This window comes from Pteropus medius, unplaced genomic scaffold, assembly GCF_902729225.1.
Source record: "Pteropus medius unplaced genomic scaffold, Ma_sr-lr_union100, whole genome shotgun sequence".
In the NCBI taxonomy this organism is placed as follows: domain Eukaryota; kingdom Metazoa; phylum Chordata; class Mammalia; order Chiroptera; family Pteropodidae; genus Pteropus; species Pteropus medius.
Window position 1 is genome coordinate 216398 of NW_024344437.1, and position 27292 is coordinate 243689.

At 34.8% G+C, this 27292-nt stretch overlaps 1 protein-coding gene across 2 annotated transcripts in view; it reads right to left on the reverse strand.

Moving 5' to 3' along the window:
* Positions 1-950: 950 nt before the first annotated feature.
* Positions 951-27292, reverse strand: part of FREM2 (FRAS1 related extracellular matrix 2) — a 269492-nt gene continuing 243150 nt past the window's right edge. For both annotated transcript variants that reach the window (XM_039872935.1, XM_039872934.1), the window contains 2 exons: positions 5215-5361; positions 951-4049 (listed from right to left, as the gene is read on the reverse strand). In XM_039872935.1, coding sequence (XP_039728869.1) covers positions 3537-4049; positions 5215-5361 — 660 coding nt within the window. In that variant the 3' untranslated portion in view covers positions 951-3536. The remainder of the gene's footprint in view (positions 4050-5214; positions 5362-27292) is intronic.

The window sequence follows — 27292 nt, forward strand, 5'->3', positions numbered from 1 at the left end:
CCATTTTTAAAGTTGACCTTGGAGCGAGTACCCTGGAAAAGAATTATAGGTAAGATGACTTGATAAAGAAGCTTTGGCTGCTTATAGAACTAAATCACTTCATATTGAGCCATAGCTGGTCATTCTTATCACAAATACTATGCAGTAGCATGGCAGGAGAATTCTAGTTGACCTTTACTCACATTGTTCAAACATATTGGATGCTTGTGAAAGGGTGGATCTCAGGAGGTGCTGATGTTGTTAAAGGACTGAAAGGAGAGTCGATTTGTTAACCCATTCTTAAAATAAAGTGGGTCTGTCTTCCATTAAGAGGGAAAAATATGCAGAGACATCCACATTACTGCAATGTACATTCTCTGGATAGGTTTGCAAAGGACACTTCTACCATATTATGGATTGGAAATATTTTGTATTAGATCTGTAATCAGAATGATCTATAACAAGTGGGGTTCTTTTAGGTGAAAAAGAGTGGACTCTACTGCTGGTGCTCTAGAGAAATTTTAAAATTGTGGTTCACACAGATGCCTGATGTTTTCTTGGTCCAGGGTAAAACCTAATGCAAATCTCAATCCCTTTAGTCCAAAGAAAGAGCCACATTTGATTATAGCATTGTCAATGGCCAGGGGAGGAGCTTGGTTTCTATGTAATCTCTCAAAGTGGGTAATCCTAGGTGAGCATTTGGTAAATGTTAAGCAAAGAAATAAACTGAAATAATTAAAAACAGCATTAAAATATATTTATGTATTCTAATGCTTCATGGTTCATATGCTAGGAGAGCCATTAGTGCTTAATATTTAGTTTTGTGTTTGGGTTTACTCTGAAATATCAATAAGACCTTGTTTTAATTAGGATTAGAAGCTACTGAATATCTGAGAAGCTGTTATTACTTACATCCTGTTCTCTATGTATACGTTCTGGCAGTACCAGAATAATTCTCTAAAAACAAAATATTGAAAATAAGGAACCGTTTTATTGAACAATAAAGCATTTTGTCTGATACCTTTTTTCCACTAAAAAGAAGTTTTTTAAATGATTAATGTATGCTAAATCACATAGCAAGAAAATGATGCAAAAATCCAAGTACTTTATTCTTAAGAAAGCTCTATTTACTTATTTCCCACAGAAATCCAAGTACTTTATACTTAAGAAAGCTCTATTTTTTTTTTAAGGGGAGGAAGGGAAGCAAGAAGAGAGAGAGGAGAGAAAAGGAGAAGGAGATGGGTAAAGAGGGAGAGATTTATTTTTGTTTGAAAAGGATAGACATGTATTTTATAAACTTTCTAATTTACATGTAGTAGTCCCATTAGAACAACTCATTGTAAAGTAAAATTGGTATAAAACTAGCCTGCTCCAAAAGCTCAAAACAGATTTTTTGTAGTGATGCTTCACTGATTACTATATTCAGTGTCAGAGACTGTCCCCCCCAACCCCCCCGTCCCCTGCCACCAGGATTGCATGATAGTCAGGTTCTGAAGCATCTTAACTCCTAAAGTAACATTAAGTCAATTGAGAGTACTTGCTCTAACAGTCTACATATAAATTGAACCCAATATTAAGTGGTACAAAGTTCACTTACTATTTAAAACTGCTTAACACGATTCATTCCTACACAAATTATGAGGTAGCCAAAGAAGTAGCTAAGCATCTGCCAGAAGGTAAAGAAAAATAAAAGAGGATAATTAAGAAAGTATTAATATTTATTTGTAAGCAAACTCTTGGGCTATGTAGCACTTTCTATTTATATAAATCCTTTGAGAAATCTTTGAGTTGTAGGTGATATTTGTAAATCCCCCAGTGGAAGGAGACTACATTCTACTACATTCTTTAAAAATACTGAATGTGAAGTTCAGAGAGGTCCAAAAGAAAAGAGGCAAATATTAGACATTTTTCGCCGCTCTTCCAGCACCAGTATAGCTTCCTTTTTTCAATCAAAAGATGGTTGTGCCTCTATGACTGAAAAGAGGCTGACTTTCTAAAAATCTCCATTTCACCAGGATGTCCAGTGTGGCCAGATTATGACTGCAAATGAAAGAGGATTCCAGGCATTTCAGATTAACACTTGAGGGTTAATCTTTAGGTGTGGTTATTTTTCTCTTGACCTAATTTTTTGCTTGAAATACATTTACTAGCTTTTCAAAGACTGGTCATTAAATGCTAACATTTTCTTTTCTAATCAAAATTTCTGCCATTGGTGAAAGCACATTTTTCAGAAAGGCAGTGGGAGGTTTACCAGGCAAGTTCATTCAATCATTCAATCCTTATTTTTTAATACTGTAAACAGTGTTACAAAGTATAATTTTAGGTACTGAGGGGGACCTCGATGTATCAGTTTACTTAACTGGAGATGCCAAAAGATGATGCTTTTTTCTTGGATATAAGAAGAATATAATTGATGATGCTGGCCACCACCTAGACCATCTCTAAAATGACAGTTGCAGAAATTCCTATGGTTTGGAGCAATTGCTGATTAGAAAGCTAATCTAGTGTCTCATGGCCAATCGAAGCTATTAACTATATTACTCTAAGAGTTAACCTCATGTATCATCTGTTAAAATGTTCTTTCATTCTATAAAGTGTGTATAGAAGCACTTTGGTTTAACACATTATATTAATAAATACCACTTTCTTCCTTTACAAAATGATGTTTCTTATTATCATTTATGGGCTCCATACTGCAAATATCTAGGCTCAGTTCTTAGAGAACGTTGTCTTGTAAATGTTCATTTAAGTCATGGTCTTTCTTTGTCATCAAAATGTCACCGACCCTCTCATTTTCCACAAATATTGAGCACCAGTAAGGTATATTATCATGCAAGAACTACTGTTTCTCACTTTATACCCAAAACAGAGCAGTCTCTTCAACAGCCTTTCAGACTTAACACACCCTTTGGTTTAATTTAAAAAGAAACAATTTAAATCCAGGTTAGTGAGTTACTTTCCCTCTATCTTTCCTTTCACTCCCTCCCAAGTAGTAGAAAAAGTGATTTGTGGGTTGAGCTACCACTGGTCATAATTCATGCTGTCTTCACCTATTAGAAAACTTGTCATAATAAACAGTATGTTTATCATTATTCTAGGCTACCATTTAAAATATTTCTATTAATAAACTGTTATACAACTAAGAAACATTGTGATAGTTACACCTTCAAGGTTTATACTAGTATAGCAACAATAGACTCCTCTGAAACTTCTGAGAGAGTCTGTTAGCACCTTTCAATAGGTTCATCTTGACTGTATAGAGAAAATGCCTAAAATGGAAAGTACATTCCTTGCTGTCCATGTGTGGCTCTGTGCACATGTGACTATATTGCTGTTGTCTTTTGGGCAACAAGAAAGATGTGATCCATGGTCTGATTTGTCCTTTGATGCATGCAAGAGTAGACAGAATTCAAATCAAAGTTCATTCGTATAGTCAGGTCCTCTGAGCAGCTTTGTCACAGAATTCTCCAATTCTCTGCCATTTACAGAAGCATTTGGTTTTCTATTGTCTTAAGTCTGAGGCACTTGAGGAAAAGATTGAATTCTATCTGTAGTCATCACACCTCTGAGCTGTCACTGCGGCAGCTCTGTGGAAGCATCATGGGCTCACTGCTTCTGGAGCCCTTTGGGGCATCCTTCTTCCTAGTACTCTTCTTGCTCTTGCACATCATTGCTGCAATGGCAACTAGGCTGAGGGTGAATATTCCCACCGTGGTACCTCCCATGACCGTGATAAGGCTGACCTCAGAGCTGGGACTGTCGAGCCCCCAGGGGAAGATGCCGTCAGGATGAACCCTCCCTTTTGGGACCTGTTTCTTGTTGGTGCGATCCAGGGAAATGTGCTGGATGTTTGTTCCTCGGTTGTTTTCAGCTCCAATTTCCCACACTAGTTGGGGTGTGCTCCTGATCGCCCTCTTCTTTCTGCTTCTGGTAGTTGCCTGGGGCTTCCCTGGACTCACTACTGAGTGGGTCTGGTACTCCACACTTCTTTTGCCAATGCCTCCATTGGCATTTTCTTTTGATCTTACTGTGTAGATTGTGTGTATGTACCATTCTCGACCAAGGGAAACCTAGAAAACAAAACTCCGTTCATTAGAAAATTATAACTACACCAACCTAATTCATGACTATTTGCCAAAAAAATTGCTAACTTAATTTAGTCTGCAGAATTAATCCACTTAATATTTTTGCATGCGTAGTATGTGCTGGTAAATATTTGGTAATCTATGACAAAGTCATAGAATGTCAGAACTGAAAAGAGCTTTAGATATCTATCACTCTAAATTATTCATTTAAAAAATTAGTAAGAATATATAGCAGTTATGTAACTTGCCCAATTTCACTCAACTAGTTAGCGGTAGAAGCAGGACTAGAAATTCGACATTCTCAGACTTCTCAAGACTCTTTTCCAGTATGTCTTGCAGCACATTTATATTTAAGACCATAGAAAACTGCTTTTCCAGGGCCTTTCAAAAGAAGGGATTTTCTGATGGCTCTTTGAAGCCAAATACTTTTGAGCATTAAAAGTAAAATGAAAAAAAATGTTATACTTAAGCTTTTTGTTTAAAAAGATTCAGAATAACAAATATGCCTCCTTAAGATTCCCTCTTTTGGTTGAATAAGGATAACACATTTCTTCAGCCCATTCTGTTTGAACAATTTTCAGTAATATCCTAAAGGTACACTTGCTTCCCCAAGGAATCATGATGTGAACACATCTCTAAATTTGTCACATTTGTATGCTCAGTATGGTTGTCATTACCTGTGTCTCTTTCTACTGTCTATCTATAGGTTAGGATTTTATCTTGGTTTATAAAATCTTTGAGAGTGCAGATTTATGTGCTGTACACTATTGTTTTTCTGAGTCCAGCAGTTCACACAAGATCACTCTACTAAAGATGGTCAAGAAAAGTGAACAGGAAGAAATATTGAATAAGAAAAGCAGACTTTCCAACCTTTAGACTTAGATTTATGTTTGGGCTGAATAAGGATCTTCATTACACATTGACTTAAAGTAATAATAATACATTAATAAAAATAATAATAGTTAGAGTTTATAGAATGTTTGCCATGTGCCCAATATGGTCAGGTGTGGTTTACATGCATTATTCAATATTCACATGAACTATATACAATATTACTATAACTGCTATTTACAAATGAGACATCTGAGCCATTCAAATGTTAAGTACCTTGAATGTGGTTACATAGCTATTGTAAGTGTTATTGGCCCACCTGAAAGAGTGGTCTTGAGTCGACTTTAAATCCATCAGATCCAGGCTGATTAACTAAGAGGACAGCTTCAGGGTCATCCACTGCCAGTTTGGCATTAAAAAGGACATTTCCAAAACTGGTGGTTTGTGTCTCTGGCTGAGCTTTGTCCTTTAAGCAATAAGGAAAATGAGGATTGCTAAGGATAATGCCAACTTTTGCAATCGCATAATAGGAATTAGTTTTGCGTAAGTACAAATTACTATAAAATGTCCTCATTTAGTTTCATTTAAAAAGATACTATTGTATGAAAAATATAAGACAAAAATGCTTAACTTTGAAAAGAGATTTAGTCCATTTACCACATGTAAAAAATTAAAAAAAAAATTTCAATTACAGTTGACATTCAATACTATACTAGTTTCAGGTGTACGACAGTGGTTAGACATTTATATAACTTCCAAAATGATCCCCCGAAAGGTGCCATATATATTTATTGTAATATTGTTGACTGCATATCCTATGTTGTACTTTATATCCCTATGATTATTTTGTAACTGCTAATTGGTACTTCTTAACTCCTTCACCTTTTCACCCAACCCTTCAACCTCCTCCCATGTGGCAATCACCAGTTTTTATTCTGTATCTATGACTCTGTTTCTGTTTTGTTCATTCATTTTGCTTTTCAGAAGTCACAAACAAGTGAAATCATCTGTTATTTGTCTTTTTCTGACTTAATTGCACTTAGCATCATATCATCTAACTCCGTTAAGCAAATGGTAAGATTTCATTTTTTTTTTTTATGGCTGAGTAATATTCCATTGTATATAAGTACCACCTCTTCTTTATCCATTCATCTATTGATTGATACCAAAGTTCCTTCCACATCTTGGTTATTGTAAATAATGCTGTAGTGAACATAGGAATGCATATATCTTTTCAAATTAGTGTTTTGGATTTCTTCATATAAATACTCAGAAGTGAAATTGCTGGGACATTGGTAGTCCAATTTTTAATTTTTGGAGGAATCTCCAAACTGTTTTCCATAGTGGCTATAGGGGTTCCCTTTTCTCCACATCATCACCAACACTTGTTTGTTGATTTATTAATGATAGCCATTCTGACAGGTGTGAGGTGATAGTTCATTGTGGTTTTAATGAGCATTTCTCTGATGATTAGCAAAGTTGAACATTTTTTCATATGTCTATCGGCCATTGGTATGTCCTCTTTGCAGAAATGTCTATTCAGATCTTCTGCCCACTTAAAAATTTTTTTCTTTAAGTATAGTTGATATACAATATTATATTGGTATACAATGTCATGATTTGACAGTTCCATACCTGATATTGTGATCACCTCACTAATTTTAGTAATCATCTGTCACTGTGCAAACCTATCACAGTATTATTGACTATATTCCCCTTCACCTTTCTAATCCATTCCCCAACAACCTCCCTTCTAGTAACCATCCTTTGGTCTCTGTTTCTGTGAATCTGTTTTTGTTTTGTTTTGTGTGTTCATTTGTTTCTTTTTTTTTTTAAGTTCCACATATAAGTGAAACCATACAGTATTTGTCTTTCTTTGCCTGATAATTTTACTTAGCATAATACCCTCTATGTTCATCCATGTTATCACACATGGTAAGATTTAATTTTTATTGCTGTGTAACATTCCACTGTACAACACTTCTTCTTTATCCATTCATCTATCGATGGATACCTAGGTTGCTTCCATATCTTGGCTATTGTAAATAATGCTGATAGGAACACAGGGGTATTACATCTTCTTGAATTAGTGTTTTTATTTTCTTTGGATAAATACTCAGAAGTAGAGTTGCTGGGCCATATGGTATATCTATTTTTAGTTTTTTGAGAAATCTACATATTGTTCTCCACAGGCACTCTACCAGTTTGCTGTCTCACCAATAATGCACAAAGGATCCATTTCCCCATATCCTTGCCAACACATATTTTGACTTTTTGATAACAGTTGTTTTAGCTGGTGTGAGGTGGTATCTCATTGTGTATTTTTTAAATTAAAAATTATTTTTCAATTAGAGTTGACATTCAATATTATTTTTTGTTAATTTTAAGTATACAGCATTGTGGTTAGACATTATATAATTTATGAAGTGATCCCCTCAATTAGTCTAGTATCCAGCTGGCACTATAAATAGTTACTACAATATTGTCGACTGTATTCCCTATGCAGTATTTCACATTCCTATGACAAATTTATAACTACTAATGTGTACTTCTTAATCATTTCTTTTTCACCAAGTCCCCAAACCCTTTTGATCTGGCAATCACCAGTTTTTTCTCTGTATCTATGAGTCTATTTCTGTTTTGTTTTTTCATTTATTTTGTTCTTTAGATTTCATATATTAGTGAAATCATATGGTATTTGTCATTTTTTGCCTGACATTTCACTTAGCATAATACCCTTTTAGCTCTACATGTACTTGCAAATAGTAAGATTTCATTTCTTTAATGGTTGAGTAATATTCCATTGTATATAAAAATATCACATCTTCTTTATCCAGTTGTCTACTGATGAGCACTTAGATTGTTTCCATGTCTTATAAATAGTGCTGCAGTGAACACAGGGGTGCATATATCTTTATGAATTAGTGTTTTGGTTTTTTTTTTTGATAAATACCCAGAAGTGGAATTGCTAGATCATAAGATAGTTTTATTTTTAATTTTTTCAGGAACCTACAAAGCTTTTTATCTGCAGTGGCTATACCAATTTACAATCCCACCAAGAGTGTTCGAGGGTTCCATTTTCTACACATCTTTTCTAACACTTGTTATTTTTCGATTTATCAATGATAGCCATTCTGACAGGTGTGAGGTGATATCTTAATGTCGTTTTAATTTGCATTTTCTTAATAATTAGTGATGTTAAACATTTTTTCATATATCAGTTGGCCATATGTATGTCTTCTTTGGAGAAATGTTTTCTCATATTCTTTGCACACTTTTCAATCAGATTTTTTTTTGTTATTGAGTTTTATGAGTTTCTTAGATATTTTGTATATTGACCCTTTATGGATGTATTATTCGCAAATATATTCTTCCATTTAGTAGGTTGTCTTTTCATTTTGTTGATGATTTCTTTTGCTGCGAAAAAACTTCTTAGTGTGATGTAATACCATTTAAAAATTATTCTTTTGTTTGTCTTGTTGAAGGAGACATATTCAAAAAATATTACTAAGTGATGTTAAAGAATTTTATAATTTTTAGTCTTCAATTTAAGTCTTTATCCACTTTAAGTTTATTCTTGTGTAGGTGTAAGAAAGCGGTCAGTTTCATGTTTTCCATACATTTTCCCTGTTTATTTTTTATTTTATTTGTTTAATTTTTTAAATTAAAAAATTATTTATCTATTTATTTTTATGGTGATGTTGGTTCACAAAATCCAATAAATTTCAGCTGTACACTTTAACAATAAGGCATACATATATTTAGACTGTGTGTTCACCTCCCATAGTTAGATTTTTATTTTTGTCACCACATATTTGACCCCCTTTATCCTGTCTACCTCCCTCCTTTCCCCTTCTTCTTACCCTCTGGTAACCACTGATATATTCATGTCCACGAGTCTGTTTGTTTGTCCTGTTCATTTGTTGCTTTTAGGTTTATATCCCACATGTAAGTGATATCACGTGATTTTTAACTTTTTCTGTCCGGCTTATTTCACTTAGCATGATTATCTCGAGGTTCATCTATGTCGTTGCAAATGACAGTATTTCATCTCTTCTTAAGGCTAAAAACACTAATACAACATTCCATTGTATATATGTACTACAGCTTCTTTAGCCAATCATCTATCGTAGAACACTTCAATTGCTTCCATGACCTGGCCAATGTGAATAATGCTACTATGAACAGTAGTGTGCAAATATCTTTTTGGATATGAGTTTTCAAGTCTATGGGATAGGGAGATTGCTAGATCATATGGTAGATCAATTCTTAGTTTTTGAGGAACCTCCATCCTGTTTTCCATACTGGCTGTACCAATTTGCAGTCCCACCAACAGGGTATGAGGGTTCATATTTCTCTGTGCATCTTCTCCAGCATTTGTTATTACATGTTCTGTTGATAATAGCTATTCTAACAGGTGTGAGATGATATCTCATTGTGGTTTTGGTTTGCATTTCCCTAATAGTTAGCAATATTGAGCATCTATTCAAATATTTGTTGGCCATTTTTATGTCCTCTAGGGATAAGTGTCTGTTCAGGTCCTCTGCCCATTTTTTGATTGGATTGTTTTTTGTTGTTGTTGTTGTTAGAGTTATTGAGCTGTATAAGTTTTTTGTATATTTTGGATATTAGGCCCTTATCGAAGGCATTACTTACAAACATATTTTCCCATTCAGATGATTGTCTCTTTACCTTGTTCACAGTTTCTTTTGCTGTAAGGAAACTTTTTAGTTTGATGTAGTCTCATTCATTTATTTTTCTTTTTATTTTCTTTGGCCTTGAGGCCAAATTCATAAAATCCTCTGGAAGTACAAGGTACTTGAGTTTAGTTCCTATGATTTTTTTTAATGCATTTTATTGTTTCAGGGCTTATATTCAGGTCCTTAATCCATCCATTTTGAGTTAATTTTGGTGTGTGGTGATAGACAACAGTCTAGTTTCATTCTTTACAGGTGGCTTTCCATTTCCCAGCAGCATTTATTGAAGAGGCTTTCCTTTCTCCACTGTATGTTTTTGGCTTTCTCATTGAAAATTATTTGCCCATATAAATATGGGTTTACTTTTGGACTCTTGATTCTGTGCCACTGGTCCATGTGTCTGTTTTTCTGAAAATTTCATGCCATTTTGATTATTTTTGCTTTGTAGTATAATTTGAAGTCTGGCAGAATGATGCCTCCAGCCTTGTTTTTTTTTTTTTCCTCATGATAGCTTTGGTAATTTGGGGTCTTTTGTGCTTCCATACAAATCTGATGATTTTTTGTTCTATTTCTTTAAATAATGCTGGTGGGATATTGATGGGGATTGCATTCAATCTGTATAATGATTTAGGTAACGTGGTCATTTCAGCTATATTGATTCTTCCAATCCAAGAACATGGAATATCTTTCCATTTCTTTGTATCTTATTCGATTTCTTTTAATAGGATTTTATAGTTTTCATTATATAGGTCCTTCATGTGTTTCATTAGATTTATTCCTAGGTATTTTATTCTTTTGTTGCAATTGATAAAGGAATTATTTTTTCCACTTCTTTTTCTGACACTTTGTTATTAGAGTATAGGAATGCTATGGATTTTTGAACGTTGATTTTGTAACCAGAAACTTTACTGTATTTGCTTATTGTTTCTAGTAGTGTTTTTGTGGAATGTTTAGGGTTTTCTATATAGAGAATCATGTCATCCACAAATAGTGACAGTTTGACTTCTTCGTTTGCTATTTGGATATCTTCACTTGCCTGATTATACTCTCTGGGACCTCTAATGTTATATTAGCAACAGTGGCGATAGTACACAGCCTTGCCTTGTTCTTGATCTTAGAAGGAAGGTTTTTAGTTTTTCACCATTCAGTATAATGTTGGCTGAGGGATTGTAAAATATGGCCTTTATCATGTTAAGGTATTTTCCATCTATACCAATTTTGTTAAGTGTTCTGATCATAACTGGATGCTGTATCTTGTCGAAGGCTTTTTCTGCATCTATTGATACGATCATATGATTCTTACTTTTTAATTTGTTTTTGTCGTGTATCACATTAATTGATTTGTGTATGTTGAACCATCACTGTGCTTCTGGGATGAAGCCCACTTGATCGTGGTGTATAATCTTTTTAATATGCTGCTGTATTGGGTTCACTGATATCTTATTTAAGATTTTTGCATCTGTGTTCATGAGAAATATTAGTCTCTAGGTTTCTTATCTTTGCCAGGTTTTGGTATCAGCGTAATATTGGTCTCTTAAAATGAGTTGGGAAGTATTGCTTCCTCTTTGATTTGAGGAGAATAGATATTAAATCTTCTTGGAAGAGTTTGAGGAGAATAGATAGTAAATCTTCTTTGAATGTTTGGTAGAATTCACTGGTGAAACCATCTGGTCCTAGAATTTTACTTTTTGGTAGGTTTTTGATGATTGTTTCCATTTCCATACTGCTGATTGGTCTATTTTTTTTTTTTCCAGTTCTTGATTCAGTCTAGGAAGGTTGTATTTTTCTAAGTACTGGCTCATTTTTTCTAGGTTATTAAATTTGGTATTCTATACTTTTTCATAGTATTCTTGTATGATCTTTTGTATTTCTGCAGTATCTGTCATAATTTCCCCTCTTTCATCCCTGATTTTGTTGATTTGTGTCCTTTCTCTTTTTTCCTTTCGTGAGTCTAGCCAGGGGTTTGTCAATTATATTAAACTTCTCAAAACCTCACTCTTTGTTGCATTTATTTTTCTGTTTTCAATTTCATTGAATTCTGTTCTAATTTTGATGATTTCTTTCCTTTCATCTGTTCTTCTTTTTCTATTTTTTTCAGATGAAGTGTGAGGTTGTTTATTTAGGCTCGTTCTTGTTTTTGGAGATAGGCCTGTAATGATATGAACTTTCCTATGACTGCTTTTTCCATGTCCCCAAAATTTTTATATGTTGTATTATCATTATCTTTCATTTCTATTTATCTCTTGATCTTTTTTTTTATTTCTTCTCTGTAGCATGTTGTTTAATCTCTATGTATTTGTGGTTCTTCTTGCTTTCTTTTTGCAATTGATCTCTAGTTTCAAGGCAGTTTTGGGATGGAAGGCTCTGTAAATGTCAATTATGTCCAGTTGATCTAATGTGTCATTTAAGGATATTATTTCCTTACTGATTTTCTGTTTGGATTATCTGTCCAAATCCAACAGTGAAGTATTTAGATTTCCTACTACGATAGTGTTTTGGTCTGTTTCTCCCTTTAGTTCTGTTAGTAATTGCTTTATATATGTTGAGGCTCCCTGATTGTGATCGTGGATATTAATTAGTGTTATGTCTTCTTGGTGCATGCATGATTCCCTTTATCATTATGAAGTGTCCCTCAGTATCTTTCCTTACCTTTTTTATTTTGAAGTCTATTTCGTCTGATATTAGTACCGCTGCTCCCACTTTTCTCTGAATGCCGTTTGCTCGAAATATCATTTTCCACTCCTTCATTTGAATCTGTGTTTGTCTTTGGAACTGAGATGTGTCTCCTGGAGGCAGCATATGGTTGGGTTTTGCTTTTTGACCCAATCTTAAACTGTGTGCCTTTTTATTGGTGAGTTCAGTCCATTTAAATTGAAGGTGATTATTGAAATAAGAGATCTTTTTATAGCTGTTTTGTCTTTTGTTTTCTGGTAGCTTGATGTTTCCATTGCTTCCTTGTTCTTGTGTTTCTGTTTTCTTTGTTTTGGTTGTCTTTTGTGGGTTTTCCCTCTGATCCTTCTTGTTTTATGTTATATACTTTAGTTATGAACCTTTTTGTGTGGTTACCATTATGAATACCATTATATATATACAGTCATCCACTTTCTTCTGCATGTGCTTTATCTCCATTCTCCTTTGCAAATTTCGATCTTTGAATCCTCCCATTTTCAGTCATTGTTGTTTCAATTTGTCTCAATATATGCTGAATGTTCATTACTATCTTGCTATAGCAAATCTCTTCTTATTGTTTAAGCTACAATGTCCTGTCCTTAGTAAGGGTTGCACTCCTCTGTTTCTATCTGCCTACTAGTCTAGTCTCCTTGCTCCTAATTATGTTTTTTTTTTTTTTTTGTCTCTCGTTTTAGGTGACCTGACCCCTTTCATTATTTCCTGTAATGCAGGCCTCGCATTGCAGAATTCCATCAATTTTTGTATGTCTGGAAAGGTCTTTATTTCTCCTTCATATCTGAAGGAATGATTAGTTGGATATATTATTCTAGGCTGGTAGTTTCTTTCACTTAATAGTTTAAATATTTGATTCTAGTCCTTTCTGGCTTGTAAGGTTTGTGCTGAGAATTCCAACGATAATCTAATGGGTTTTCCTTTATAAGTTACCTTCTTCTTTCCCCTGGCTGACTTGAGAATTCTGTCTTTGTCGTTGTTTTTGATAATTTTAATACAATGTGTCTTGGTGAAAGCCTTCCTGGGTTGAGATAATTGCGTGTTCCGCTGACTTCTTGAATTCCAAGCTCCAGCTCATTCCTTACATTTGGGAAATTCTTGTCAACCATTTGTCTGAAAATGCTTTCTAATTCCTGCTCTTTTTCCTTCCCCTTCGGAAATGCCCATTATTCTTATGTTTCCTCTCCTGATGGTATCAGCTAGTTCTCTTATTTCTCTTTCATTATTTTTCATTCTTCGATTTCTCTCTTCTTCCTTTTGATTTATTTCTAGATTTCTGTCTTTAATATCACCAATCCTTTCCTCCATTTGTTCGACTCTATTTCTCAAACTTGCCGTTTCACTTTTCAACTGTTGCTGTGTGTTCTTCATCTCCAGAATTTCTATTTGGTTCTTTTTGAGAGTTTTAATCTCCTTGCCAAAGAACTCATTCTACTCATCTAGGCGTTTTTTTCAGTTCCTGAAATTGTTGATATGAATTGTTTTGGATCTCATTGGGTTTTTTCAGAAGTACCATTCTGAATTCTCTATCATCTAAATCGCATATTTCTATGTCTGTAAGCTTATTTTCTGGAGATTTGTTCCATCTTTGTGAAATGTCTTGTCACCTTGGTTGTTCATGGTATGTAATAGACTATTTGTCCACCTGGGCATTAATGGAAGTGTATTCAGTTTTTTTTCCAGAAAAGATTTATTATATAAAGATCTCTCCTTAGCAAAGAAGGCACTCTTTTTTTTTGGTTTCTAGTAGGTGGCACCTAAGCCTCTTTGGATCCTTGCTTTATATGAAGTCTTAATAATTCTTTTTTTCCCCTTATATTCAATTATGCTTGCTACCCTCAGTCTCAGTCCCTCTCAGTGTTAGTGACAGTTTCGGTAGCCTTTGCTTCGATTCTCCTGGGGCTCCGTGGTGCTTGATTTCGGAGGATTAGGGGGAAGGGCTCTCTAGGCTGGGGATTGGGTCTGTGGCTCAGCCTCGGTTTTGCCACTGCAGCTGGTAAAAATCAACTGTTACTTCTCTGTCGTCCCTGCTTCTCCACTTTTTGCCCTGATGACTAGGCACTGCTGCAGGCTGTGTGGAGCTACAGCTATCTCAGGCAGGTCTGTTCAGGGAACTTGTCGCATCTTCTCCTCTCCCCCTCCTCCTTCGGGGAGCTCCAGCTATGAGAGGAAGCTTTTTTGTTTCTCCCTGTCCACCTCCCTACACTCGGGGTTCTGATCTGTGGTAACACTTATGCACAGTTCCTACGCTCAGACGTGCTGCTGCAGTTTGTGTATTTTTTGTTGAGTTTTAGATGTTAAGCTTATTGTTGTTTCAAGGGGAGAGACCTGGGGATGGCTTTCACTGCCATGTTTCTGTTGTCACTTCTACATGTCCCATTTAAGCAACACCATTTATTGAAAAGACCATCTTTACTACATTGTGCATTCTTGCCTCTTTTGTCATAGATTAATTGAACATATGTGTGTGGATTTATTTCTGGACTCTGTACTCTGTTCTATTTATCTATATTTTAGTTTTTATGCTAGTACCATGATATTTTAATTTCTATAGCCTTATTGTATAATTTGATATTAGGTAGTGTGAAATCTCAAACATTATTTTTTTTCTTAAAATTGCTTTACCTATTGAAAGTGTTTTGTGGTTCTGTCTAAATTTTAGAGTTATTTGTTCTACTTCTGTGAGAAGTAACATTGGTATTTTGATTGGGATTGCATTAAATCTGTAAATTGATTTGGTTATGATGTTGATTCTTCCTTTCAATATGCTTCCATTTATTTGTATGTTCCATTTCTTTCTTTAATATCTTATAATTTTCTAAGTACAGATCTTTTACTTCTTTGGTTATATTTATTCCTAGGTATTTTACTTTTTTTGATGCAATTTTAAATGGGATTATTTTCTTAATTTCTCTTTCTGATAGTTATTGATTATAAAAATGCAAGTGATTTCAGAATATTAATTTTGTATTTTTTACTTTACTGAATTCATTTATTAGTTCTAATTTTTTTTTTTTTGGTGCAATTGCTAGGGTTTTCTGCATATAATATCATGCCATCAGCAAATAACAGTGCTTTTATTTCTTCCTTTACAATTAAGGTGTCTTTTATTTCTTTTTCTTGTATTGAAAAAGAAATTTCTTTTTGCCGTTTTTGCTGTTGATTGCTGTTGTTAGGGCGTCCAATACTATGTTGAATAGAAATGGTGAAAGTATGATGTTAGCTCTGAGTTTGTCATATGTGGCCTTTATTTTGTTGAGGTATGTTCCTTTCATTCCCACTTTGTTGATAGTTATTATATAAATTGATCTTGGGTTTTGTCAAAATCTTTTTCTGAATCTATTGATATAATTATAAAATTTTAGTTCTTCATTTTGTTTATGTGGTGTATCACATTAAGTGATTTCTGTATATCGAACGAACTTTGCATCCCAGGAATAAATCCCACTTGATCATGTTCTATAATCTTTTTGTGTATTGTTCAATTTGTTTGCTAACATTCTATTGAGGATATATTCATGTATGTTCATCAGGGGTATTGACCTATAATTTCCTTTATTTGTAATGTCTTTGCATGATTTTGCATTTAGGTAAAGCTGGTGTCATAAAATGAGGTTATATCCTTCCCTCTTGAGCTTCGTGGAATAGCTTGATTGATAGCATTAGTTATTCTTAGAATGTTTTATAAAATTCATCTGTGGAGCCATCTAGTTCAGGACTTTTGTTTCTTGAGAGATTTTTGATTATTTGTTAGTATTTATTGGTCTGTTTATGTTTTATGTTTTTTCTTTATTCAGTCCTAAAAGATTGTATGTTTCTAGGAATTTATCCATTTTTGCCAAATTGTCCAATTTGTTAGTATATAATTATTCATAGTATTTTCTTATAATCATTTCTATTTATGTGTTGTCAGTTGTCACTTCTCTTTCATTTCCGAATTTAGTTATTTGGGTCTTCTCTCTTTTTCTCGATGAGTCTTGCTAAAAGTTTATCATTTTTTAAATCTTTTCAAAGAATCAGTTCTTTGTTTCATTGATATTTGTATTGTTTTAGACTCTATTGTTTTAAATCTCCACTCTGATCTTTATTATTTCCTTCCTTCGTCAAACTTTGTTCCTTTTTTCCACTAGTTCCTTTATATGTAAAGTTAGATTGCTATTTGAGGTTTTTCTTGTTCCTCAAGGTAGGCTTATTGCTTTGAATTTCTCTCCTAGAAGTGCTTTTGCTGTATTCCCTAGATTTTTGGTCATTGTGTTTTCATTTCCATTGTCTCAAGGTCTTTTGATTTCTTCTTTAATCTCATCGTTAACCATTTGTTGTTTAGTAGCATGTTATTTAGCTTCCACATGATTGTGTAATTTTGAATTTTTTTCCTGTAAGTGATATCTAGTTTCACACCATTGTAATTGGAAATGTTTGGTATGATCTCCATTCTCTTAAATTGATTGAGACTCATTTTGTAGCCTAACATGTGGCCTAAAAAAAAAAGCTTTTAAAATGTTCCATATACACTTAAAAATGTATATTCTGCTGCTTTGGGAGATATGTTCTGGAAATATCTTTAAGGTCATCAGCAGTAATATGTTATTTAAGGCTTCTGTTTCCTGATGCTGATTTTCCATCTGGATAATTTATCCATTGATATCGATGGGGTGTTAAAGCCCCCCACTATTACAGTGTAACTGTCAGTCTCTCCATTCATGTCCATGAATATTTGCTTTATATATTTAGGTGCTCCTACATTGGGTGCATAGATGTTTACAACAGTTATATCCTCTTATTGGATTGATCTTTTGATCGTTAAGAATTACTCTTCTTTGTCTCTTGTTATTGTTGCTTTTTAAAGTCTTTTTTGTCTGATTTTGTATTTCTACTCTAGCTTTTTTTTCAGTTCTAGTTGAATAAAATCTTTTTCCATTCTTTACTTTCAGTCTGTGTATGTCTTTTGATTTGTAGTAAGTCTCTTGTTGGCAGCATATGTATAAGTCTTGTTTTCATTTTTTTACAATTAAAAATAATTTTCAGTTACAGTTGACATATAATGTTACATTAATTTCAGGTGTACAAAATAGTGACTAGAATTTACAAAGCGATCATCTTATAGGTCTAGTACCCATCCGACACTATACATAGTTATTATAATATTATTGACTATATCCCATACGCTGTAATTTATATCCCTGTGACTGTTTTTATAACTGTCAATTTGTACATCTTAATTCCTTTCCCCTTTTCATCCATCTTCCAGATACCCTCTTATCTGGTAACCATCAAAATGTTCTTTGTATCTATGTTTCCGCTTTATTTGTTCATTTATTTTGCTTTTTAGCATACGGTATTTATATTTCTCTGTCCGACACAGTTCACGTAACATAACACCCTCTAGTTCCATCCATGTTGTTGCAAATGATAAAATTTTGTTATTTTTTATGGCTGAGTAATATTTCATTGTTTATAGGTGCCATCTCTTTTACTCATTCGTCTGTCCATGGACACTTAAGTTGCTTCCATATCTTGGCTATTGCAACATTTCAAAGAACATATGGATGCACAAGTCTATTCAAATTAGTGTTTTAGATTTCTTTGAATAAATACCCAGAAGTGGAATTTCTAAGTCCTTCTTTGTCACTTGTTATAGCCTTTGTTTTAAAGTCGATTTTGTCTGGTATTAGTATGGCTACCCCAACTTTTTTAGTTTCTATTTTCATATAATATTTTTTTTCATCCTTTTAGTGTATGTCTTTAGATCTGAAGTGAATCTACTTTAGGCAGCATATGTAAGGGTCTTGTTTTCTTTCCCATTTAGCCATCCTATGTCTTCTAATTGAAACATTTAATCCATTTACATTTAAACTAATTGTTGATAGATATGTAGTTATTGCCATTTTATTATTCATATTTTTGATCATTTATTTTCTTCTTAAAGAAATTCCTTTAACATTTATTTTAATAATGCTTTGGTTGTGATGGACTAACTGCTCTTTTCTCGCTTCGTATGAGTCTCTCTTTCTAGTTAATCTTTGGCGTTTTAATTATATGTCTTGGTGTTGGCCTGTTTGGGTTCATCTTGTTTGGACTTCCTGGGCTTGTATGCCTATTTCCTTTGCCAGAGTAGGGAAGTTTTCCATCATTATTTCTTCTTCGAGGAGAGAGGTGTCCCAGCCTTATACCAGGCTTCCCAGTCTACAATACCAGTGCCTAGAGGAGATGTCACCACAACATATGACTGTGAAAATCAGAGAGATTCCATCATGTTGAGATGGAGGGCTTCTGGAGTCTCAGGCATTCCTCTCGAAAGGCCCACACAAATTCTCTCTGAGCTCTAGCAATCAGTAGCAACCTGAAAATCACCAGCGTGGTATGGGGAGGAACTGAATTGTCTGGCTTCATAGCAAGGGCTGTAGGGTAGTGCTCTCTGGGGCTAAAATGTCTGCAGGTGCTATTTTTTTTTTTTTTTTTTTTTACTGAGCCCTTCCCCAACACACCCTACAGGCATAAGCGTATGGAAAATCTGAGCCTCCAACAAACTCATCCTACCCTGGAAATTTCCTGAGAACCTGCCACATTCAACTCACAGACAAGCTGGAGACTCTTCCATAGGCTCTTACTCACAAGTGGTCAGCCTTGGCCCATGTTACAGACTTAAAAATCTCCAAAATGTCTGCTAACCCCAAACAATCAGCAGCTGGCCTGGGCAAGCCCTTTACCTCTTGTTAATGGGCCCCCAGCTTGCCACTAGTTAGCGGCAGGTCTCAGTTGGCAGCACAGCCACTCCCATGTGCCTATAATCCCAGCACAGGAAAATACCAACTGAAGATCACTTCTAACCAGGTAACCTCAGGCCAGGCACAGATAGCAGCTGACCTGGGCCAGCACTAAAGCCCCTGTCAAGGGGCCCCCAAACCAACCTACCCAGTGACCAGTCTATACCCACCAGAGCACCAAGCAATTAGCTCCACAAACAACACACTGAAAAAGTAAACTTAGCAAAACTGAGAGCCCCTCTATAGTGAGTCATACTCTGTGGTGTCAGCCTCAACACAACATCTCATCCACTGTAGTCACTGCCAATCCTCACAGCCAGTAAGCCTGAGGTCAGTCTTACCCAATGATGTTCAAAAGAATTCAAGGCTAAACTATAATAGTAAGGCACACACAATCCATACAAGGGACACACTGGGAACACTCAGCTTAGATGACTAGGGAGACTACACCACTGGGCCCCGCAGGACACCTACTATATAAGGCCGCACAGCCAAGACTGGGATATGTAGCAGATCTACTTAATACAAAGGAATAAACACAGGGAGGCAGCCAAAATGAAGAAACAAAGAAACATCTCTCAAATAAAAGAACAGAACAAAACTCCAGAGAAAGAACTAAACTAAATGGAGGCAAGCAATCTATCAGATACAGAGTTCAAAACACTGGTTATAAAAATGCTCAAAGAACTAAGGAGAAGAATAAATTAACTTAACGAGAACTAAAATAAGGAGATAGAAACCATTAAAAACAGAATAATAAATATAAACTAAAATGAAGACTACATTAAATATAATCAACAGCAGATTAGATAAAGAAGAACATCGAATTAACAATTTCAAAGACAAAATTGTGGAAAACACTCAATCAGAGTAGTAAAAAGAAAAAAGAACCCAAAACAAAGAAAGAAACAAACAAACCCACAAGAATATTTTAAGAAACATCTGGAACAACATCAAGTATAATAACATTCATATTATAGAATTACCAGAAGAATGGATAGAACAAATAATGATTGAAAATGTCCCTATCCTGGTGAGAAAATAGACATACATATCAAAGAAGCACTGAGGGTCCCAAACAAAATGTACTCAAAGAGGTCCACACCAAGGTACATTATAAGAAAAATGACAAAGATTAAAGAAAGAGAATCTTAAAAGCAGAAAGAAAAAAGTATTTAGTTATCTAAAAGTGAGTTCCCATAAGACTATCAGCTGATTTCTCAACAGAATCTTTGAAGGCCAGAATAAATTGGCATGAAATATTCAAAGTGATGAAAAACAAAGACCTACAACTAAAATTACTCTATCCGTCAAGGATTTCATTTAGAATCATAAGGGAGATTAAAAACTTCCTAGACAAGAAGAAGCTAAAGAAATTCACTATTACCAAACCAGTATTACAATAAATGATAAAAAGATTTCTTAGGAAGAAAATAAAAGATAAGAAATATAAATAATAAAATGGCAATAACTACATAACTATCAATAATTACTTCAAATGTAAACAATTTAAATGCCTCAATCAAAGAATTAGGGTGGCCGAATGAATAAAAAAACCAAGACCCATAAATATGCTGTCTACAAGAGACCTACTTAAGGTCAAAGACACACACAGTGTGAAAATAAGGGCATGAAAAATGATATTTCATGCAATACTTATATTAGACAAAATAGACTTTAAAATAAAGGCTATAACAAGAGACCAAGAATATACATAATGATAAAGGAGTCAATCAACAAGAATATATAACATTCGTGAATATTTACACACCAAACTAAGGGGCATCTAAATATATAGAGCAGATCTTAACAGATATAAAGTGTGATAGTGACAGTAATACAGTCATAGTAGGGGACTTTAACATCCCATTGACATGAATGTACAGATCTTCCAGACAGAAAATCAATAAGAAAACAGCCACCTTAAATGACACATTAGACTAGATGTATTTAATCGATATTTTTTGAACATTGCACTCCAAAGCAGCAGAATATACATTCTTTTTAAATGTCCATGGAATATTTTTTTCTGGTACAGACCATATGTTTGGTCACAATACAGTTCTCAATAAATTTAGGTTTGAAATCATAACAGCCATATTTCTGTTCACAATGTTATGAAACTAGAAATCAATTACAAGAAGAAAACTGAAAAACAGAAAAACACATGGAGGCTAAATAACATGGTAATAAACAATAAATGGTTTAGCAATGAAATTAAAAAAGAAATAAAAAGATACCTTGAAAAAAGCGATAAAGAAAACACAATGACCCCAAATCTATGGGACAGTCAAAGCAGTTTTAAGAGGGAACTTCATTGCTATGCAGGCCCAAACATAGCCCAACCAAACACAGCTAAAATTGAGAAGAAAGGAACTAATAAAGATCAGAATGGAAATAAATGAAATAGAGTCTAAAAGAGCAATATAAAAGATCAATGAATCAAAGATCTGGTTCTTTGGTAAGGTAAATAAAATTGATAAACCTTTAGCCAAACTTGTGAAAAAAAGAGAAAAGACCTAAATAAATAAAATAAGAAATGAAAAAGAAGTGACAACTGGCATCACATAAATACAAAAGGTTACAAGAAAATATTCAGAACAATTATATGCCAATAAATTGGATGACCTGGAATAATGAAAAATTTTTTAGAAAAATACAATATTTCAAGACTAAAGCAAGAAGAAACAGAAAATCAGAACACACTAATATCTACCAATAAAATAGCATAAATAATAAAAAAAAACCCTCCCAGCAGCTTATTGATATCAATGGATTGATCTTTCAGACAGAAAATCAATGAGAAAGCAGTGGTCTGAATAACACATTAGAATAGATGGATTAAATTGGTATTTTTTGAACATTTTACCACAGAGTAGCAGAATGTCCATTGTTTTCAAACATACATAGAACGTTTTACAGTATAGACTGCATTTTTGGCCACAAAACAAGTATCAATAAATTCAAGATTGAAATCATACCAGACATATTCTTTGATTACAATGGTATAAATCTAGAAAACAATAGGGTTCCGGTCAAGATGGCAGGCTAAGGAAACACAGGATCGCCTTCTTCCATGACCACATTAAAATTACAACCAAATGATAAAACAAACCACCTGGAGAACAACCTGAAATCTAGCTGATCATTACGCATATATCTAAGAATACCAAGATAAAGCCACATTGAAATCAGTAGGAGGGGCAGAGATGCGAAGCAGGCTGGTCCTGCACCTGCGCATGGCAGTTGAGCAGCTGATGGATAGTGCAGCTGCAGAGGCCCCCCTAAAGGAACGAGGGGCAGTAACCCCATGGAGGAGTCTCCAGCCCAGGGTTATAGTCCTGGGAAAAGTTCTCACAAAATCTGACTTTAAAAACCAATGAGGATACTAGACATCTGGGTAAGACAAAAGGAACCTAAAAACCCAGAAGGCCCCCTGAAAGGGCCCAAGTACAGATTTACTTTCTTGCAGACACTCACCTTGGGTTTTGGACGAGGATCAGTGGCTTAGGAGGTGCAAGAGATATACTGGGAAAGACTGAGTTGTGTGGCCGTGGGTCGAAAGCTAGAGAGACAGACACCATTGCTTTTTTGTTGGCACCCCCTCTGGGGCAGTCTACAGGTAAGTGCCATCTTTCCTGGGTTGAACTCACTCATGTTGCATGGTCAATTTTGAATCTGCATTGGCCTGGTGAGTTTGGCCCACTCCACTGCATGTCTCCCTTGGCCCTGTGCCACCCAGTCCACAAACTGCCATCAGTGGCTCATTGTTGGATAGCCAGCTCCACCCTGCAGCCTCCTTGGGTCACACATTTGTTGGCAGGCAGCAGCCCTCAGTTCACATGGCCTGTGTGTGGCCTGCACATTTCAAGGGAGACTGATGGTGGGCCACTGGTGCCAGCCTGAGCTGTAATATCTCTTGGATGGATTTCAGGGGTCCATAGGCCTGAGGTGGACAGTGGCTGACCTTTCTGTGATCCAAGACATTTACAGGAAGCCTCAGATTCAGCACTGGCACAAAACTGGACTGCACTGACCAGGTGAAATTTGTTCGCTTTACCCCAGTGACTCCTTGGTTCCATGCTCTACCCAACTTGCATATACCCAAAGTCTCTTCCAGCTTCAGAGTCATATGGACAGCTGGCAAGCAGCTACAGTACTTGAGGTACACTGGTCCTTTTTCTAAGCCACCTTAGGCCTGGTACTAGGGGTAGCCAAACTCGGCTCTCAGAGTCTCAGGTCTCTCCCACTTTACTCCAGATTCAGCATAGATAGCAACCACTCACGGGTATCTATGTAGCACCTACCAGGTAGCCCTGACCAATCAAAGGCAGTGGGTGATCTTGGCTTACTTAAGAGCCCCTCCCAAGGGGCCACAGAACCAACACACCCAAAGGCTGGCAACAGATTACAATGGAGTACCACCTGACTTGTCCCATAAGCAGCACACACAAAGGGTGGTCTCAACATGAGCACGAGCCTGCTGGGGTGAATCCAACTCCATGGGGTAAGCCCCGACATAGCAGCTCATGTCTGTGGGTGTAACCAGTCCGAACAGCCAGTCAGCTCATGAGATAATCCCTTCCACTGACACAGGCAATAAGAGGACGGCACCACTGGGCCACACATGATACCTATTACATAAGCCCATCTGGCCAAGGTTGGGAGATATAACAAATCTTTCTAATATATAGAAATGAATACAGAAAGGCAACTAACATGAAAACAAACAAACAAAAAACATGCCACAAATCAAACAATAAGAGAAAACTCCAGAAAATAAAACAAAACAAAATGGATGCAAGCAACCTACCAGAGACAGAGTTCAAAATACAGGTTATAAGGATGCTCAATAAACCTAGGAAAAGAATAGATGTTCTCAGTGAAGACTTCAACAGAGAGATAGTAAGTATAAAAAATAACAGAAATCATAAAGAAGAACCAGTCAGAAAAGAAGAATACAATAACTGAAATGAATATACTAGAAAGAATCAACAGTAGATTTGATAAAGCAGAAGGTTAAATCAGAGAGTGGGAAGACAAAGTAGCAGAAAACACTTAATCAGAGCAGAAAAAAGGAAAACTAAACAAATTTAAAAAGTTTAAGAGACTTCTTCTGGGACAATACAAATGTATCAGCATCTATATCATAGGGGCACAAGAGGGAAGAGAGAGAGCAAGGTATTGAGAACCTATTTGAAGAAATAATTACAGAAAATTTCCCTAACCTGTTGAAGGAAATAAACATACAAGTCCAGAAAGTGCAAAGAGTCCCAAACAAGGGGAACCCAAATAGACCCACACCAAGACCCATCATCATTAAAATACTAAAGGTTGGAGACAAAGAGAGAATACTAAAAACAACAAGAGAAAGACAGCTAGTTACTTACAAAAATACTCCCATAAGAATGCCAGCTGATTTTTCAACAGATACTTTGCAGGCTTGAGGGATTGGCATGAAATACTAAAAAAGATGAAAAACTTCAGCAAAGAGTAGTTAAAAAGAAATCTACTGTAAAAAAGACTACTGTAAAGAGGACTCTGTAAAAAGGAGGGAGATTACATGAATACAAATAATAAAATGGCAATAACTATGTAATTATCAATAACAACTTTAAATGTAACATTAAATGCTGCAATCAATAGACATAGAGTAGCTGAATGGATAAGAAGAGAAGATCTATCCATAAGCTGTCTATAAGAGACCACCTCAGATCAAATGACACACACAGACTGAAAGTAAAGAGATGGAAAAAGATATTTCATGCACATGGAAATCAAATAAAACTGGGTAACAATACTTATATAAGACAAAATAGACTTTAAAACAAAGGCTATAATAAGAGACAAAGAAGGACATTACATAATGATAAAGAGATCAATACAACAAGAGGACATAACCTTAGTAAACATATGCAACCAGCATAGGAACACCTACATATATAAAGCAATTATTCACTGACATAAAGGGAAAGATTGATAGTAATACATTCATAGTAGGAAAATTGAACATCCCATTGACACCAATGGACAGATTTTCTAGACAGAAAATCAATAAGGAAACAACAGTCTTAAAAGACAAACTAGAACAGATGGATTTAATTGATGTTTTCAGAGGGTTATGTTCCAAAGTAGCAGAATACACATTCTTCTCAAGTGCACATAGATCATTTTCCAAGATAGACCACATGTTAGGCCACAAAACAAATCTCAACTAATTTAAGAAGACTGAAATCACATCAAGTGTCTTCTCTGATTACAATGGTAGGCAACTGTTAAGTCAGCTACGAGAAAAAACTGGAAAATACAAAAACACATAGAGGCTAAATAACATGCTGCTAAATAATAAATAGGTTAAGAATGAGATCAAGGAGGAAATCAAAAGATACCTAGAAACAAATGAAAATGAAAACATGATTCAAAATCTGTGGGACACAGTGAAAACAGTTCTAAGAAGGAAATTCATAGCAATGTAAGCTTAGCTTAAGAAACAAGAAAAATCTCAAAAAGTAACCTAACCTTACACTTAAAGGAACTATTAAAAAAATAGCAACTAAAGCCCACAGTGAGGAGAAGGAAGGAAATAATAAAGATCAAAGAGGAAATAAACAAAATAGATTCTAGAAAAACAATACTAAAGGTCAATGAAACCAAGAGCTGGTTCTTTAAAAGGGTAGACAAAATTGATAAACCTTTATCAAGACTCATCAAGAAAAGAAGAGAGAGGACTCAAATAAATTAAATCAGAAGTGAAAAAGAAGTAACTACAGACTCCACCCAAATACAAAAGACTATAAGAAAATACTATGAGCAATTATATGCTAACATATTAGACAATCTGGCAGAAATGAATACATTCCTTGACACATACATTTACAATAACATCAAAAACAATAAGATACCTAGGAATCAAATTAACCAAGAAGGTAAAAGACCAGTTTTTTTCAAAATTATGTCATTGAAAATAGAAATTGAAGAAGATACAAATAAATGGAAACATATACTGTGATCATAGGTAGGAAGAATCAACATCATTAAAATGACCATACTACTCAAAGCAACCTATATGCAATCCCTATCAAAGTACCGAAGTCATGTTTTAGAGATCTTCAACTAATAATCCTAAAATTTATATAGAACCATAAAAGATCCTGAAATGCCATGGCAATCTTGAGAAAGAAGAATGAAGTTGGAGGTATCATCCTGATACCTAACTATATAACAAGGCTATAGTCATCAAAACAGTGTGGTACTGGCATAAAAACAGACACATGGATCAATGAAACAGAATAGAGAGCCTAGAAATAAAACCATGTATATATGATCATTAAATCCATGGAAAAAAGGCAAGAATATACAATGGGGTAAAGTCTATTCAATACATAAAGCAGAAAAATGGTGTTGGGAAAACTGGACAGATACATATAAAAAATTAAACTGACCACCTTCTTATACCATATAGAAGAACAAACTCAAACTGGATTAAAGACTTAAAGCCCTGAAACTATAAAACTTCTAGCAGAAAATACAGCCAGTAAACTTTCTGATATTGCTATTAGTAATTTTGTTTTTAATATGTCTCCTTGAATAAGGGAAAGAGAAGATAAATAAACATTGGGACTACATCAAACTAAAAAGTTTTTGCACAACAAAGGAAACTGGCAACAAAATAAAAAGACATTGTACTGAATGGGAGAAGATATTTGCTTATGATATATCTGACAAGGGGTTAATATCCAAAATTTATAAAAACTCATACAACTTAACAATAAAAAAACAAAGTATCCAATTAAAAAATGGGCAGAAGACCTGAATAGGTATTTCTCCAAAGAGAACATACAGATGGCTAATAGGCATATAAAAAGATGCTCAATGTTGCTAATCAACAGAGAAATGCAAAGTGAAACCACAAAGTGATATCACCTCACACCTGTCAGAGTGGCTAGCATCAATAAATTAAAACACAACAAATGTTTGGAAGAATATGTAGAAAAGGAAACCCTTGTGTACTGTTGGTGGGATTGCAAATTAGTACAGCCACTGTAAAAAAGTTTGCAGTTTCTCCTCAAAATTGAAAAAAACAACTATCTTATGACCCAGTAATTGAAATTCTGGGTATCAATTCAAAGAAAATCAATAAACTAGTTTGTAAAGATCTATGCAAGATCTATGCACCCCTATGTTCACTGCAGTGCTGAGATATGGAAGCAAACTAAGTGCCCATTAATAGAGAATTGGATAAATAAGTTATGAT